Genomic DNA, 18707 nt, shown 5'->3' with positions numbered 1-18707 from the left:
ATTGTGACTTGGTGGTCCACATTTTTGGATCCTTCGGGACGTACACTAGGCAGACATAGATATTTGCAAACAGCCATTATGAAGAGAAAGGTTGCAGCTGTATAGGAGAGCATATGGTTAGCTGTCTAATGCCATATATGTTCTATAGATAATATCCCAGTAGGCAAAAGGACTACCCTTATAACTAGCAGCTTGGACGACTGTTGCTGGACAAAAAAATGTCTGCCTGTCTGTCTTTTTTTTTGTCTCATCATGCCTAGGATTACACAGAAGCAAATGCTATGTAAGCAGAGAGAAACAGAGGGATCCCAAGGGACAGATGTTTTCTTGATTGAACCATCTATGGCAGCCCTACATGTTTTTATTCATCTTCTCCAGAAATTGCTAAGTGCACATTACTTCATTATAATTGAACTTACAAGAGCTTGTTAGTGTTACAGTGCCAGCTCCATAAAACCGACAAAGACGTGTTTTCCAATAATTGCAATAGGGCACAATCCAGCAAAATGTTATCTTGCTGACTTGAAGAACATCAGTGCCCTTGTGTGGCTGTTGCACAAGATAACTTCCCCCTGAATTGTTGTGCTGTTAGCTTTTAAATGAAGCTTAGGCATGGGAAGTTAAGATTTGGTGCCCCCCCCCTCCCGCTACCACCCCAGCGAAAATCTAGAGTCCTGTAACATAGTGTGTGCATTTCTTTTAATAATAACATGATCTCCTGCTGGCTCTTCAACTTGTACGACTTCAGCAAAATTCTGCAACTTTCTATGGAAGGATGATTATCGATTACAAGGACTTCTCTTTAAGATGAGAAAGATAAATTTGCAGCATGAAATTAATGACTCGGCAGCGTTGGACATATATACTCAATAAATAACTTCACCATCTAGAATGTGTTTATATCCCAAAAAAGCAGAATACAAAATAGTCACAGATTAAACACTGTTCTGACTGGCTGGCAATCAGCATCAGTCCACGTGAGGTTCAGTAGTACCTTGGGCACTCTCTCCAAGACTGGAAAAAGATGTAAAAACACTAAGGAGCTAATCTGCAAGAACCAATGGCATAGAGTCAGAGTGACAACATTTCATTAAAAATACTGTTCTTTTGCCTTTATTATTTTTTTCCTGAAGCGGTGGCGGTATGGACCCCTAGTCTGATCCAGCAGAGCTCTTCTTTTGTTCTTAGTGTTTGTATTTTGTACGATTATTCTAAGCAACATCACAGCCATAAGAGTCCTCCTGATGCACTGGTGTCTAAGCTAGGTTTTTTTATTTATTATTTGACTGCATCATAAACTGCATCTTACAACATGAGATTGCTTTTAGGATGTAATGTATAAGGGTATTACTTAGGCTTTCATTCATTCCATGGAATTTGAACAAGCTCTACAATACACTGCTGAAGTTTTACCTATTAGAAATAAGCTGATGCCATTTAGAAAGCTTTTTTAAATATTCATGATCTAATTTAATTTTATGGAACTCCATAACTAAGGGAACAGTACTGGAATATATTGGAAGTCTGATCTGTGCATCTGATAATTTGGTTCTAGTCCCTGAAACATTTGCCATGGTAATTGTTTTAGTCTTTACAGTGCTACCAAGACTCATGGTTGATCATTCCGTTGATGTTTTCTATCTTTAAAAACCATTTTAAAATCAGTACTGGATACATATTTTGTAAATTAAGGTGTTTAAGAGGTAGCCCTTTTCAAAAAGCTTCCAACATGTAAAATCATCCTAATGAACTGTTCATGTACTTGAGAGCGTTCAGCTTGAGAGCATGCAAATGTTATGCAGGTGGATTTATAAGGAAATGAGCAATTGATCTGCAGGTTGAAATAAGTAATTATTATCATCTAGTCAAAGCTAACATACATAACATGAGTAGACATTTGTCCACTTATGTGTCATATTACCATACCACCAATATTCTCTTAGTGTCCATGTGGCAGTGGTGGAAATCCCCTAGACTCCACTTGTTTTAATGTCTAGGTGTTCTTGTCTTATTTCTTATTACACACACTTGTCATATACTTTTTATGTTCAACATTTGCATTCTGCAGATTTATTTATCAGTTCCATCACCCTGGTGATGCTGTATAAGAAGCTTATTTAATTATGTTACCAGTAATCAACATGCATTATGTATGCATCTCTCCAGAGCATCATTCTCCGGAGGCATCTGAGCACATCTATGCAAAGATGCCATTAAAGGAATGGAAATGACTTCTGTTTAAACTCCCCCATTGTTTCTTGGAATTTCAACTTTAGCAAAAGAAAATAAATAAATAAATAAATAACTTTATATTCCACTCTTACTGCAGGATTTTTTAAAAATGCCAAAAAATGAACCATTGTTTTATTTTATTAATTTAGAATCCAAATCCATCTTTTTGGAAAACTTTTTTTAAAAAAAGATACTTGGACCCCATATAGTCATGGTGAATTAAATAATAAAAAAAAAGAATGAGGAAGTACAGGAGAAAGAAGGGAGAGTATTTTTTCTCGTATCACAGAAGAGACTTGCATCTGGCACTAAAACAGGGTCACAGTTTTGAGATGTCACAGAAAGCAATTTCATGCTAAAAGATCTTTGCCTTTTTGTATTTTTTAAAAGTCTGAATAGGGAAATAAAAACCCTGCTAACATCTACTTTTACATACCTAAAATTGCAACACCAAAGGGTGCAAGAGACACAGATACTGTGAATAAAGAAGTAGAATATTCAAGTATGAGAGGGCGTATCACAAATGGCCACAGAGAAATATATATCTATAATAATACTGTATCAAACAGATGGAAAGGATGTGAAACCAGTAGTGTAGACACAAACCTAGCTGCTTAACCAACATTCTAATCAGACACAATTCCATTGCTTATTTTCAGTAGCTGCTTTTAGAAAAGAAAAATGCCACTTCCCCAGTACAGTTCATATGATTCCCCACCCCACTACTTTCCTTAATAATTAGTTAAATAATTTATTGGAATCAGCTATACACCGACATAATTATCCAAGTTCAACAACGTTAATAACTTAATTGACTCTTTCTTCTACCCATTTATATAAAATAACCCAACCCTGCACACCCCCTTTTGAAGCTTTGACATCTTTATTTGCCCTTCTGCCTGGTATTCAGAGTCTCCAGTTTAATTTAACCGGTTAGTAAATTACAATGGGAGATGTTCCTTAATTCCATCCATCAACAAAATGGTAAAATGAGCAACTCAAGGTATTTAACAAGGCTCCTCAAAAAGTGGTAGATGGATGGCCTTCAGGCACATGAAAGGTAAAAATGCATTGTATCATAGTACAGTACTCCATGCAAGACAGGGCAGAGCGACAATTATTGTCCAATGTAATATACTGCAATTGTACCCACATAAAAGCCAGTGTCTTCCTGCTGTAAATGGAAATCAGGCCAATTTCTGCATCTATATATAACTTTCCCCCAGTTTTTATTTTATGGTTACTACAGTCTTGGGATGTGACTTAATTTTAGACATGGTAAAGAATGAATGTTAACACCTGCTCAGAGCCCATTCCTGGCAAGAGCTCATGCCTAAATATTATTACTTCAAACACTGCTAAATGAAGCAAATTCATAAGCCCTGTTTAGCTAGGGCTGCAGTGACATCTTCAGCAAGAGTAGCAAGCTGAGGAGATTCAAGCAGGTTGATGCTTCCAGAGGATGAGACGTTGCTGAGCCTCCGTGGGGAAGCCACACTGGATCTGCCTGGTGACTGCGTGATGATCTCAGCTCCATGGTCTACCCGGGCCTTAGCATGCTCTCGGAAATTTAGCTTCTGGCTGTCAATCTGTACAAAGAAAGCAAGCTCACTAAAGAAAACGCAGCAACTGCAGACATGTGAAGCTCCCCAAAGAAAGAGTGTCAATTTAATAAATATTATTTTAATTTACCATGAAAGGGCTATGGATTTTTTACTTCAGCAGAGCCCCTCAAATTCACTTCAATTTTTCCCCAAGTCAATTTCCCCCCATAATATATTGCATTAATCTTATCAAAATAATATTAACTTCCATGGAGGACATGTGGCTTGCCATGTGAAAAGGATCTAGGAGTCTTAGAAGTCCACAAGTACAACGTGAGTCAGCAGAGTGATGCAGCAGCAAAAAAATACCGGTACTTATCCTACTCTAGGTTGCACCAACAGAAGTCTAGTGTCCAGATCAAGTGAACTCATAGTACTGCTCTATTCTGCCCTGGTTGGACCACACCTGGAGTACTGTGTCAAGTTCTGGGCACCACAATTTAAGGAGGATATTGACAATCTGGAACATGTGCAAATGATAAAGTGTCTGGAAATCAAGCCTTAGGAGGAATGGTTGAGGGAGTTGAATATGTTTAGCTTGGGTAAGAGGATGCTGAGAGAAGATATGGTAGCCACCTTCAAATATCTAAAGGGCTGTTACATGGAAGATGGAGCAAGCCTGTTTTCTCCTGCTCTGGAGGGTAGGACCGAAATCAATGAATTCAAGTTATAAGAAAGGAGATTCTGACTAAACATCATAAGACCTTCTCAACAGTGGAACAGACTCCCAGGAGAGGTGTTAGGAAGGCTGTCTGTCCTGGATGCTTTAGCTGAGATTCCTGCATTGCAGGGGGTTGGGTTAAATGACCCTCGGGGTCCCTTCCAACTCTACAATTCCATGACTCTAATTTCATAGATGTTTGCCTGAGCAGCTCCTCTTCAGCTGGACTTCATTGGGAATTTGTAGATGGGCAAACCCCTGTAAGAAATTTCACTGATCTTATTAAAATAATGTTAACTCCCTTCATATTTAGTGCCATTCTGAGTACACTTTACTTTTACCTTTTTTCCTAGGCAACTTTACTCCTCTACTTAAAGAGAAAGAAGTTTGTAAAGATACAAAATAAATAAGGATAAAATTTTTTCTTTGGAAAGAACTGAAGGCTGTGCACACACAATTCCTTTAACCCCCACCCCCCAAAAATCCTTGTTGCCAAACATTAACTATAGGAATTACAGCTTTCTGTTTGTCACCTCTCTTTATTTCCCAGCTGGCAAAATCCAAGACATAACTAGGTACGTTAAGGTACAACAGTTTGCAGCTTCATCTATAATACTGGATATATCCATAATCATTGTTGTTGTTATAATTATTATTTATTAAATTTGTATACCTCTCTTCATCTGAAGATCACAGGGTTGTTCACAACATAAAATTACAGAATTGTTTAGTTGGGTTGAACCCCAAGTCATATATATACATTTACGAATATACCCCAGTATAATTGTATGCACTAAGTTTTATATAATACATTTCATATTAAAGCAGCAAAGCAATTTGACCTTTGATAAAGTAAGTAGAATGGCATATATTCAAATTTCCCATGAATGCCTGGTTTTTTCACACACAAAAGTTTTTTTTTGGGGGGGACCCTCAACAGTTTTATTCCATGGATTCAAGATTCATGGGGATTGTACACCTCTACTCCTGCAACTCTACTCAGCTATGATGTGGTTGAGGATGTGAAGTGAGTGGTGGAGCTGATACCTGCTGTCCCACCTCAGGCTATCATACTCTAGTGTATATATGACATGGCTGACCACAACACCGGATGAATCCCCAGTCCTCACAGGTATTTCTGCCTTCCCTAAGAGAAGCCCCACCTCAGCCCCTGGGCCTGCTTGCTGCCGTTAGAGCTAACCTTCCCAGTTTGAGAAATTCCTGGGCTCAAAAGACAAATTGTGCAGTGCCTATGTAATAAAGAATAAACAGGCTGGTGATAAAGGTTTGGATCACAACTAACTTGTCCTGCTGATTTCAGTGGAACCACTTAGTCTGGATATCCAGGGTATTCACAAGCAACTGGATGATGCACAGAATGAATGTTTCAGTAAGTAGAAGTGGCAGCGCCTTACCTTGATATTGCCTCCTCCAGGTACATGGTGAGCGTTGTCAAGCGAGCCAACCTTGGCATGGGCCTTTTCTTTAAAATCCAGTTTCACGCTCTCAATTTTCACTCGCCCTCCACCTAGATGTTATGGGAGGAAAATTAAGTCGGAAAATACATCAAGACTCTCCAACTGTGACTGAAGCATTTTTCACCACACATACTTTCCTCCTTAACAATGATCATGGGGTTAGGATGACACGCTGAGCCAAACTTTGCTGTGGCTGCTATGCTGTGCTCAGTGGAAAGGCTTGGAGAGAAGCACAGCGGATACAATCTCCCCTCCAGGAGCCAGTTCATTTGTGCAGTCCTGGTAAGCATAGTTTGGCTTTCCATGATGTGCAGATCAGGCCATTCATTGTGTGGGCAGCTGGCACTGTGTACTTCAGAATGAGAAATCATTTGTAAATGGCTTTCAATTAGAGAGAGATAGTCATGTATGCAAGTGCCTAATGTCAAAACTGGAATAAGCTAATGCTCCTCTGTGAACTTTTAGTGTCAGGGGTTTGGAAAAGAAACCAAAACTTTACATTGAAGCAGACCACAACAGAAACCAAGGTTAATCATTGCATAATGGACGGAGAGTGTTAAGAGAGTGCCTATATAAAACACTTCAACAGAAGAATCCTTCTGGGTTTGGGGAAGAAGACCTGAGGGTGCATGAACTGTGACTAGGGAAGAAAGTGGCATGAGTTTTTTGCCTTCCCTTAATCTCCCTGCTCCATTTTCCTTTCCACTGCTTACCCAGGATCAGGAATGGGAGTAGCTCCAAAACCATATTAACACAATAATATGCATATTAAATGGATGGCCTCTATAACCTAGTAAGTGGTACATGAGATTAGCAAAAGAAAATACCATGGGAAATATGCAAACCCACAGCAGAGGTGCTATAGGGAGGGACAGCCATCTTCTTCGTTTCACATTTATCTGGCAGTGGCAGTGGAGGTGTTTTTCTGGAGGCTTCCTTCACTCTCAAATGTGGCAATGACAACACCCCAGATGACAGGGACCCCAGGAAATGTAACTTTCCTACAGTGCCTGAGTACTTATTATGGATATCAGGTACCCTGGAAAATCCGTGTTTTGCAAAATTCTCTCCCCCCCCCCCCGAGAATTTCCATCTTACCTGGCCTGTGACGGATATTCTTTAGTGAGCCACATTTTGAAGTCACATGACTTAAGTCTATCTTCTTGGTTACGATCTGCACCTGTTAAAAATATACAAAAATATATCTTGGGAATGAGAAAATAAAACCTGGAAATGAATGTGCCTTGACTTTGAAAGATACTGTAAGAAAATAGATGATTAGTAGTATACAATCATGCCACAAAGGAGGGAAACACCCAGATTAATACAGCAAGCTTCCCATTTGAACCTAGCAGAACCATGTTAAAGGTTTTTCATTAGTAAAGTGAAGACTGTATATCAGGAAGGTGAGTGAAGTTCTTTCCTAAGTTTTTTCATGTGAAAGAAAGTTTGTTTCAGTGCTGTGTGCTGAGAACTGTATGACATATTTCTATTTCCTTTTTGCACAGAGTTCCAGGATTGCCTTCTGTGGCTTAACTGGATTTCTGATTGGAATATTTTTCAGTGCTCCTGTAGCTACATAAGGACACTTCCACCTTTCTAAGGCCCGATTTGGTCTCGCTAACCTTTTTTAAAAAGGTTATGTTATCCTCTAAGAGAAAAACTACAGATGTGTCTGAAGCATAAACTGGCATGTTTCCTTACAATGTTCCTGGCATTTGGGGGTGCTACTACAGATATTGCCTTAGATATGTGATAGACTTAAGGTTCATTCACCCTTTTGGACCCACCATGAAATGAGATGGTGCAAATGGGTCAAGCATATCCGGAAATTATATGGCTCACGAGTTGGCTCTGATTCTACAAGGCCTTCAGTGTGAAATGAAGTCACACAATGGTGGGTCTACAACAGCTATATTCCTCTATTCTTGCTAAGCCACCTGGCTGCCACCTGGTCAGGAAACACTACCATGTGTTAAGGACATATTGCTAGCCTTACCTCCAGATTGCTAAGCAAGCGCAACTCTTATGTTTGTATCCTTAATATTTTCTCACATTTTCAGCCCTGCAAGGACTGGGATTTCTTTTTTTTATAAGGCCTTGAATAGTTGTGGATTTCAGTTGGCTGAGTCAGTGTCTTGTGGAGCAGAGTGCTTTGACTGAGACTGGGAAATTTGCTGTGGTCTGTGAGGAAGGATGGAGATACCCACCACTCAACACACAATGCTGAACACATCACTAGACCAAGGTGTCTGTGAAACATTAGCAAGAAGGGAAAGAGTGCTTGGTAGGAAGACACAAAGGACTAGGCTGTGCAGAGGAGGGTCACCAAAGTGGCCCAGGGTACCTTGCCAGGCGCCATCTTTACTTACATTTCCTCCCCCTGCTGAATGTGTGATGTTATCCTTGGAACCACATCTGGATTGAATATCGCTAAAATCAATCTTCTTGCTTAAAATCCTAACCTAAAAGGAATCGGAGGTTAACTTACTATAAAAAGTGTTAACGTTGGTATGCAAAGCTCCCAACAAAGTCCTGTCTGCTGCAGTGGAGGGGGCCGTTTGCTTTACAAGTTATGCTCTAATCATGAGTCAAAGTTGTTTAAGAATGCCTTGACCTTTCTATCCTGTTTCTCTCCAGCTGCCTGCATGGCAAAACAAAACAATTTCTTCAAGATTCTGAGAGGCAGGTGACTTTTCTATAGCAGCAGCTAGTTAAGTGCCCATCCGTGTGAAGATAGAAGGCCTATATCCTCTAAGCTACTGTAATGGGGCAAGGGAATAGTAGGCTCCTGAAAAGTGCAAGCTGTGCACTGAATGCTGGCTCAATATATTAAATATCAGCTTGGATTTCCATTATGACGTATTCAGTGGCACATACAACAAAATGCAAAGGCTGCAGCTCATGAGAGAAGTACAGTGGTACCTCGGGTTACATACGTTTCAGGTTACATATGCTTCAGGTTACAGACTCCGCTAACCCAGAAATAGTACCTCGGGTTAAGAACTTTGCTTCAGGATGAGAACAGAAATCGCAAGGCGGTGGCGCAGCAGCAGCAGCGGGAGGCCCCATTAGCTAAAGTGGTACCTCAGGTTAAGAACAGTTTCAGGTTAAGAACGGACCTCCGGCACAAATTAAGTACGTAACCAGAGGTACCACTGTAGTCAATATGAATACTTTCTTGGTAGCGGACTTCTGGTCTACTGCGGAGGACAATGGCAATGTGCTAAGTGTCGTCCACAACATGGAGCGGACAGAAAGGCATGGAGGGTGGCGCTAGAGCTCAGCGCACACCAACCCCCCCACCCACAGAAGAGTGGGGACCCGAGGGCTCCAGCAGAGTGGAAAAACTCGCCCCCTGAACATCTCCCAGCTGCCGCTGTGCGCTTGGGAGGGAAGGGGCTTGAGTTCGCTCTCAACTCCAACACAGCCTGCTGCCGAAGCTATGATTTGTCACCAGAAGCAGCAGATCTTCCAATCAGAGGTAAATGTGAAATAAAACATTTAAAATTAAAAATTAGAGGCTAAAAAGTTTATTTGGCGAAATGAAAGCAAAACAGGAAGTCAGCTTCCGATTTCTGTGGATGAGCTCTGCAAAGGGAATTTTTTTGTGAATGGGACACAGAGACTGCCTACAGCAACGGAGAGTTGAAACATTTAACTCTAATGAATATATATATTAACTATCAAGTAACCTATTGGATTATAAAGTTAAAAACCCACTGACAGCTGGAGGAATTTGAACAGTATTTTAAAAATTGGTGGAGCAGAAGAGGAAAAGGGGAAAGAAAGGAAGCTAGCAGGGGACTCTCAGCACTTCTGTGGGGTAACCACAGAAAGTGGAAACAGCTTCCAAAGTAACTTCAATACTCCAAGAGATTGAAAGAGCTTGCCAAGAAAGATCTGTCGATTGAAACTCCAGCACGTTTGTGAATTAAACAACAAGACAAAATGCCATGGGATTACATATAAGAAATAAAATGGAGATATAAATTCTGAAACTATTGCAAGTCACCACTGTTTGAGACAGTTACAAGTAGATAAGTACAAATTAAAGAATAACCTTGTTTTTAAAGACATAAATCTGAAACTGAACTGGCCTAACATCTTTTTGCTTTATGGACTTTTAAATTACTTTCTTATTTTTTCTTCTTATTTTTTTGCCCTTTTAATTGTACATTTTATATCTCCTGATTTATTGGATGTTTTCATTTATCTCTGCCTTTTTTGTTATATGACTGTATGATTTGCTGTTGTGGGGAGGGAGAAGGCAGACAAAAGGGAAAGGGAAACTGGAAAGAGTGTGGGAGGGGGGAAACAACCTCATGGCTGGATAGAGCCGGAACTTGCAGGTGTGACCTTGAACAATTCAAAAAACACTGGGAACCAACTGATAAGACATGTTGGGTAAGGAGGGAACAACAACCAGGAAAGTGGCAGCTGCAGCTGCAGCTGCGGCGGCCGCTAGAAGGGCTAGTGTGCGAGGAGAAACGGGAGATAAAGGGGAGAGAGAGCAAACAGATCTTCTTGCACAGCAACTTTTGGAATTCAGGAAAGAAATGGTTCAATCAATGCAAGAATTTACAAAACAGGTTCACAGTGACATGGAAAAATCCAATCAAACATTGATTGAACAAGTGCACAGGGATATTGAAAATTTGAAGAGTTTTGAAAGAGCAATTTGGGATATTGGGAGACAAGGTCAACAAATTGGAAACCAAAGTAGACAAACTAGAAAAAGTTAAAAGAGGAGGTAGGAGAATTAAGAGAGAAACAAAAAGGGTTGATGGGAACTGTGGAAGGGGTTCAAGGGAAGCAGAATGAATTGGAGGACCAGATCCTCCTCTTGCAGCTAAGGGAAAGAGACAGGACATTACGAATTAGAGGCCTTCCAGAATCTGACACAGAGCCAAATTTGGAGACATTTGTTATACAGACAATCTCAGAATGGATGGGAAAAAGTAAAGACTGGTTGGATGGACTTTCGGAGAGCTGTTTCAGAATTACATCGTGCGAAAGTCGAGAACAGATGCAGCCAGGAGATGTTTTATTAACATTAGTAACAAAAAGAGTGAAGGATGCAATCCTTCAGAACAGCTTTGAAAAAAATCTTGTGGTTGCCGGACAGAAAGTAGACATTTTTAGGGAGATCCCACTGAAATTGAGATTTAGAAGAATCAAATATAGGTTTTTAACAACAGCACTCAGGAGAGCTATCAGATACAAATGGGAATTTCCAGAGGGCATTTCTTTCACATACCTGAAAAGGAGATATAGGCTAACATCAGAGTTTCAGGTGAAAGAGTTCTTTGACAAATACAGGAGAGACTCAGATTCCAAACAAGACAGGGGAGACCCTTGAGCTGAACAAAAAGAGGCCTTGGAGCAGTTAGCATTGGAAGGCACTACACCAGAAAAAACAGATATTGCAACTGACTCTGACAATGGCCAATCTTAAAATACTGAGCTGGAATGTGAATGGATTGAACTGTAAAGCCAAATGCAATCGGATTGAGCATGTAATAGCAAAATAGAAATTAGACATAATTTGCCTCCAAGAGACACATATTGCAAAAAAGGGGGTCGTAATTAGCAAAAAAAATTAGGTATGGATTTCATTTCATCAGATAAAACCAAAAAAGAGGAGTTTTTTTTTACATTAATCCTGCACTTGAACCCAGATTGATTCAGAAGGATGAAAAAGGCAGAATCTTAATAATACAAGTTAAAATTCAGGGAGAGAAAGTGTTATTGGTTGGCATTTATGCACCCAACAATAAAAAAGCATTCTTCTTAAAAAACTAGAAACAGAACTACACAAATTTGCAGATCAAAAGATGATCTTAATGGGAGACCTAAATGGAGTTCCAGATCAGACAGGCAGATCAGCCAAGCAAAAAAGAGACCAAGGAAGATAAATTACCAAAGACTTTTTTTGATATGACTCAAAATCTAAATTTGATAGATATATGGAGAATGAGACATATGTTTGATACAGAGTTCACTTATTACAGCCATGTACACAGTAGCAGCTCGAGAACAGACTCTTTGTGGATTTCCAAAGAATTGGAAATAACAGTAAAAAAAATTGAAATTAACCCCAGAACTTTTTCAGACAAAATTCCTTGATTATGGAATTACAAAAAGAAAGCCAAATCTCTTTCAGATGGAGACTATATTTAGTAGATGATCAAAAATTTGTAGAAAAAATAAAAAAGGCCTTGATTGATTATTTTGAAATAAATAATCAAGGACAGACAAAATTACAAACAGTCTGGGATGCAAGTAAGGCGGTGGTGAGAGGACTCTATACAACAAAACTCATATAAAAGGAAATTGAAAGAGAAATAGAAACAGGAAATTCTAGAGGAAACTACTGAAAAGGAGAAACAGCTGCCAAATAAAGCAAATAAAGAAGCAATGAAACAGGCAATTAAAACTCAATACTCAACAATAATTAATGAGGAAATTAGTTGGAAAATAAAGAGAGTAAAAAAAAATATTTGAGCATGTAAACAAACCGGGAAAATTGTTAGCCTGGCAGTTAAAAAAAAATGAACAAAGGAACTTCATAAATAAAATTAATCTAAATGGAAAGATCACAGATAAGCTGAAGGAAATTGGAGTAGGATTTGTTAAATATTCTTCAGATTTGTATAGACAAGGGAAAGAAAAAACATTCAAGATAGAAGAGTATATCAGAAGTAGTAACATGCCACATATAAAGGATGAACAGAGGAAGATTTTTAATACCCAAGAACTGCTAGAGGCAATAAAAGGCTCTAAAAATGGCAAGTCACCAGGCCCGGATGGACTTATGGCAAAATATTATAAAAAATTAAGTGAACAACTAGTGAACCCACTGAAAGATGTCATGAATGAGATACTGAACACAGGTGAAATTCCAGAAACATGGAAAGAGGCCTATATTACAGTAATTCCAAAACAAGACGCAGACTTGCTGCAAATCAAAAATTACAGACCTATCTCTTTGTTAAACAACGATTACAAACTGTTTGCAAACTTATTAGCTAACAGATTGAAAAATATACTAAATGAGTATATACATCAAGACCAGGCAGGATTTCTTCCAGGTAGACAAATGAAGGGGAATATAAGGAATATTTTGAATATCATAGAATACCTGGAGGCTAAAAATGAAAAGAAAACAGCAATGATGTTTATAGATGCTGAAAAAGCTTTTGACAGCGTCTCTTGGAAATTCATGACAAAGATATTAGACAAAATCAAAAGTGGGCCTAAATTCCTAAAAGGAATATCAGCAATCTATTCAGAACAAAAAGCAAAATTAATTATAAACCAGGTAATAACGGATGATTGTAAGATTCAAAAAGGAACCAGACAAGGATGTCCACTATCACCATGGTTGTTCATCCTGGTACTGGAAGTACTTGCCAGAAATATAAGAGCAGATAAAGAGATCACAGGCATTAAAACTGGGAAAAGTGAGTTTAAATTAAAAGTATATGTAGATGATTTAGTGATAACAGTAGAAGACCCAAAAACTTCACTCCCTAAAGTAATAGAAAAGATTCAGAAATTTGGGGAAGTAGCAGGATTTAAATTAAATAGGAATAAAACTAAATTATTTGTTAAACATTTGAAGGAAGAAGAAAAAAAATAATGAGTTAGAGCAAAACATTGAGATTGAAGTCCATAAAAAAGTTTAAGTATTTAGGGATATGGTTAACATCAAGAAATCTAAATTTATTTAAAAGTAATTATGAAAAAATCTGGTTTGCGGTAAAAAGAAATTTAGAAATATGGAGCAGAATGAATCTCTCATTGTTAGGTAAAATAGCAGCGATTAAAATGAACATGTTGCCAAAAATTTTCAATCAATTCCAGTTATTGTGAAAGATGATTATTTCAAAAAATGGGAGAAAGAGATTTCAAAATTATTCGGGGGGGGGGGGCAAAAGGCTAAGGATAAAATATAAAATACTTACAGATGTAAAAGACAGAGGCGGGTTTGCCCTCCCAGACTTTAAATTATACTATATTTTTATTTTATTTTTTTAAATAATATTTATTGAAGTTTCCAAAATACAGAAAGAGAAGAAAAGAAATTATGAAGATACATTCAGAACCTTATTTTCAAACATCCACTTTCTGGGACTCCCCCCTTCCCCCACCCCTACTGTATTCCCCTTTCATATTGTTGTTTCCACAAGTTCTATTTCTGATTTAAAGCACAATTTATATACCCCATTGTTCAAATTTAAATTTATACAAACCTTATGCAACACCCTTGATAAAAAAAAAGCAAAAGATCTCTCCCCATAGCCCACCCCCTTTTCTTTCCACAATGTCCCCCTTTTTTCCCATTAAAGTAAAAGCACACAGAATAAAAGTATAAAAAAAAAATAAAAAATATATTAGAAAAAAGAAAACCAATTCAGAAAATAGTTGCAAGCCTTTGGATTCTAATTCTCCCTCCCCTTCCCCGGTTTAATTTCCCTTATCCTCCAATCTATGTTTCCAGCCTGGAAATCTTAAGTCCATCAATCCCATTTTTCCCCCAACTCCTTGCAGAATTATTTCCCATTTCTAGGATTACTTTCTTTAAAAATTAATTCCTAAATCTTTAAAAATGTCAAATTATAAAATTCCCCCCATTGTTCTTTCAAGGTTATAGTCCAGCTTCCTCTTGTTCCGCTGCTAAAACTTTCTTATTCAGAAGTTTAGTAACTCTACATGGGTTGTTGTTATTCAGGAACAAAAACTTGCGTTCAGTCCCTTCCTTCTTCAGTAAGGTATTCTGTTGTCTCCTTTTAGTCTAAACACCCTGTAGACAAGATTCAGTTTCCGTTTTGCAGCTTTCCCAGGAAATAACCAGTTCTGTGAAATTCCGGAGTGTTGTATTTTTCCCGGCTTACGCCCATCTTTGTAATGTCCCGAAACTCCTCTAGGGGGGTTGTTGTAACTTTGTTTCCAAAAATCCGATTGTTCTCCGTATTTTCGCCATTTTGTATTCAAGTCTTAACAAATTATATCAAGTTGTAACAAATTTGACCAGCAAGGTCCTTGTAATAAAATCCTCTTTAATATTCCGACTTTGACAGCTACTTTGACAGCTGTCAAAATCACCGGCTCTTTTCACCAGGCTCACTCCTCAATCGCCCCGGTTCCCAGGGAGGGGGGTGCATTTTCCTTCTCCTTCAATTCTTCCTCCAGCACAATTCTTGTACTTTCCCATCATGGAATTCTTAATTTAGCAAAGATACCGTTCTTTTTGGGCCTTGGCTTCCCAATCCTTGTTTTAAAATGTCTACAATAGGGAGGGGGACTGACTTCCTTTTTAGATCCCCCCCCGCTCGTCTCAAATCCCAAAAATTTTTCTTCTTTTAAACCCGATTTCCAATTTACTCACGGGTTGTTGTTAAAAGTCCAAATTCTCAATGGAAGAAGTCAGCGCTCTCCGCCGGATGGCATGCGGCTTCGCTCGGCAGGGATGGCAGAGGACTCAAAGCACCACGCTTCTCCCCGGCACCCGATCCGTAGCCTTTAACAAGGCTCCTTCACGAGTCGGGAGGGCGCTAGCGGTGCTAGCCGAGTCTCCAAGTCCACGGCCCCCGTGGCCGTGGTTTCTAAGGGTCCCCGCATCGCCGGTGCGGTAAAACCCAGCCCCTGCCGAGCCGGCTCCCTCCGGAGCTCGGAGGGAGTCCGCCATTCGGCGATGGCGCCAACCCGGAAGTGTTTAAATTATACTATAAAGCTGCATGTCTGGTATGGATCAAGGACTGGATCAAGTTGGAAAAACAAGAAGCATTAGAATTGGAAGGATATGATAACAGATTAGGCTGGCATGCATACTTATGGTATGGGAAAGGAAAGGTACACAGAAGTTTTTACAATCATATAGTTAGGAAATCATTAATGAGAGTATGGGAGAGATATAAAGACTTACTAGAACAAAAGATTCCTTGGTGGCTTTCACCACATGAACCACTTGGAAAGAAAGGAAAATGGCTTACATATGCTGACTTGTTAAAGGATCAAGATGGAAAATGGAAACTAAGAGATTATGATGAAATAAAAGATCATTTTCAGAGTTGGTTGCACTATCGACAATTACATGAAACATATAAAGACAGTAAGAAAGGATTTAGTTACATGATATCCAGATTTCAAAGGGAAGTGGTAGAAGGGAAAGTAAAGCTGCTGAAAGGTGCATACAGTATTCTGCTAGAATGGGAGACGAAAGACAAAGAGGTGAAAGCAGTTATGATTAAATGGGCACAAGATATAGGTCATAATATTATGTTGGAAGATTGAGAAAGGTTATGGAAAGCTGACTTAAAATTTACAGATTGCTCCTTGCTGAAAGAAAATTATATGAAGATGATGTATAGATGGTATATAACACCAGTGCAGCTAGGAAGAATGTACAAAACCAGTTCAAATATGTGTTGGAAATGTAAAGAAAAAGAAGGGACCTTTTATCATATGTGGTGGGACTGCAGTAAAATTAAAAAAATTTGGGAAATGATATATAATGAGTTGAAGAAAATGTTCCAACTAACATTTGTCAAAAAACCTGAAGGATTTTTGTAGGAAAAGACCTGCCAAGGAAACTGAAAAACATCTTTATGTATGCGACAACGGCGGCAAGAGTCTTAATAGCACAAGGATGGAAGAACGAGGAAATCCTGGCTAAAGAACCATGGCAAGAGAAATTGATGGACTACGCAGAATTGGCAAAACTGACACACAAACTACATGACAAGGATAACTGTGATTTTAAAAGATGAATGGGAACCCTTTACAAAGTACTTAAAGAAACAACAAAATGAACTGGACTCCTTGGCAGGTTTTGAATAAACATTCACAAACTTTTTATTGATAATATTTAGATAGACAAATTAAGGATCTGTACAGTTTTGTAACATGCAGAAAGTAACATATATTGATAAACCACAGAGAGGAGCTGAGGGAAGTCTGGGGGGGAGGGGGTTATGTTTGGGGGAGGGGGAGGGGAAAAATAGGGGGGAATTTAAGGATATGTTCTTTGATAAAATGTTATGTTGAAATTACTAATAAAAAATATTTTTTTAAAAAGAATACTTTCTTGGTAGCAAAGAGATCTACCCCAATACTGATTTCATCCTCTTTACAAATTGCTAAATATATGATGAATTTAAAAAGATGATGGAGATAACTTTTACTAAAAAAACGGTGGCATTTCTATTAAGTATTTTAGATAAAGAGATCCCAAAAAATCTAAGAGAGGTATTCTTGTATGCAACCGCAGTGGCTCGTATACTTGTTGCCAAGGGATGGAAAGATCACGAGGCTCCAAAAATAACAGATTGGCAAATCAAATTACAGGAATTGGTGGAGACGGCTCAATTGACTAGTAAACTCAGAGGAAACTCAAAGCAAAAATTTGCAGAAAAATGGGATGGTTATAGAAGATATGTTCAAAAATACAATAATAGTTTTGACTCCATGCTAGCATTCAAGTGATAAAGGAACTAAAAGGAGGTGGACAACAATTAAGGATTTATTATGTTTTCAGATTGTATTGGAAAATTTATATAGAAAGGTTTATTGTTTTGTGTACATTCGATTGTAAGATAAAATATATGTAAAGGGACTTGACAGGAAGTCAAAGTTGAAGAAAAGATTTTGGAAGATAAAAGGGGGGAAAATATTTACTTTCATTATTATCATTTTGTGTGCGGGTGTGGGTGTGTGGGTGTTTTTGTATGGAATGTTTGGGAGGAAATAAGATGATAAATAACAAACTAAATACTGATGTATGTAATTTTTATTTCTTAATTATATTTAGTGGTAGTATGGTTGTATTGTTTTTTGTAACATAAAATCATTCAATAAAAAATATTTAAAAAATAAAAAATAAAACCAGAATCGCATTTGGGTAGAAACTGTTTCTCAGGCAGCTAGTCCTAGTCTTTATAACCCTGTACCTTCTTCCAGAAGGCAGAAGCTGAAAGAGATCATTTCCAGGGTGCGCGCTATCCTGTGCTATCTCTGCAGCTTTCTTATGACACCTGGAAGCATAGATTTGATCCAAGGTGGGAAGAGTGCACCCAATTATTCTCTCTGCAGTCTTTACAACCCTGGACCCTATACCATACTACCCTAAAATATTTGCCGTATTTTTCGCTCTATAAGACGCACCAGGCCACAAGACGCACCTAGTTTTTGGAGGAGGAAAACAAGAAAAAAAATATTCCGAATCTCAGAAGCCAGAACTGCAAGAGGGATCTCTGCGCAGTGAAAGCAGCAATCCCTCTTGCTGTTCTGGCTTCTGGAATAGCTGCGCAGCCTGCATTCGCCCCATAAGATGCACACACATTTCCCCTTACTTTTTAGGAGGAAAAAAGTGAGTCTTATAGAGCAAAAAATACGGTAAATGTTTCTTTGATTGTCCTTGAATCTTCCCACCACAATTGCCATCCTCTCCTGCTACACCCTTTGAGAGCCACTGTTCTAAGCTCTTACTCCAGAAAGGAAGGGGAGTCAGAGGACCTTTAGCAGGTGCCAAAAAGAAGCTGATGGAGCAGACAATATAATTGATACGGTATACAATGAAGAGCACCACTTATATTTCATGTGTATCATTGGATTGTCTACAAAACTTCCATTTGAAAAGCAGCCTCCATCGAAACAACAAAAGACTATTCAAGCTTCCATGAGTACAAGAAGCAGGTGGAAGACTTGGTGTGAGAGCTTTTCAAATAG

At 38.6% G+C, this 18707-nt stretch overlaps 1 protein-coding gene and 1 long non-coding RNA gene across 5 annotated transcripts in view; one reads left to right on the top strand and one right to left on the bottom strand.

Moving 5' to 3' along the window:
- LOC310743807 overlaps positions 1-17389 on the top strand; it is a 45801-nt gene extending 28412 nt beyond the window's left edge. The window contains exon 2 of the long non-coding RNA XR_014539240.1: positions 17328-17389. This is a non-coding gene — a long non-coding RNA (uncharacterized lncRNA). The remainder of the gene's footprint in view (positions 1-17327) is intronic.
- The window catches only part of MAP2 (microtubule associated protein 2), a 314133-nt gene continuing 298870 nt past the window's right edge, over positions 3445-18707 (bottom strand). For all 4 annotated transcript variants that reach the window (XM_083625909.1, XM_083625907.1, XM_083625908.1 and 1 more), the window contains 4 exons: positions 8348-8440; positions 7074-7155; positions 5913-6025; positions 3445-3821 (listed from right to left, as the gene is read on the bottom strand). In XM_083625909.1, coding sequence (XP_083482035.1) covers positions 3606-3821; positions 5913-6025; positions 7074-7155; positions 8348-8440 — 504 coding nt within the window. In that variant the 3' untranslated portion in view covers positions 3445-3605. The remainder of the gene's footprint in view (positions 3822-5912; positions 6026-7073; positions 7156-8347; positions 8441-18707) is intronic.

The sequence above is a fragment of the Podarcis filfolensis genome (assembly GCF_964270895.1).
Source record: "Podarcis filfolensis genome assembly, chromosome: 1".
Lineage (NCBI taxonomy): Eukaryota > Metazoa > Chordata > Lepidosauria > Squamata > Lacertidae > Podarcis > Podarcis filfolensis.
This window is presented reverse-complemented; position numbering and strand designations above follow the sequence as displayed.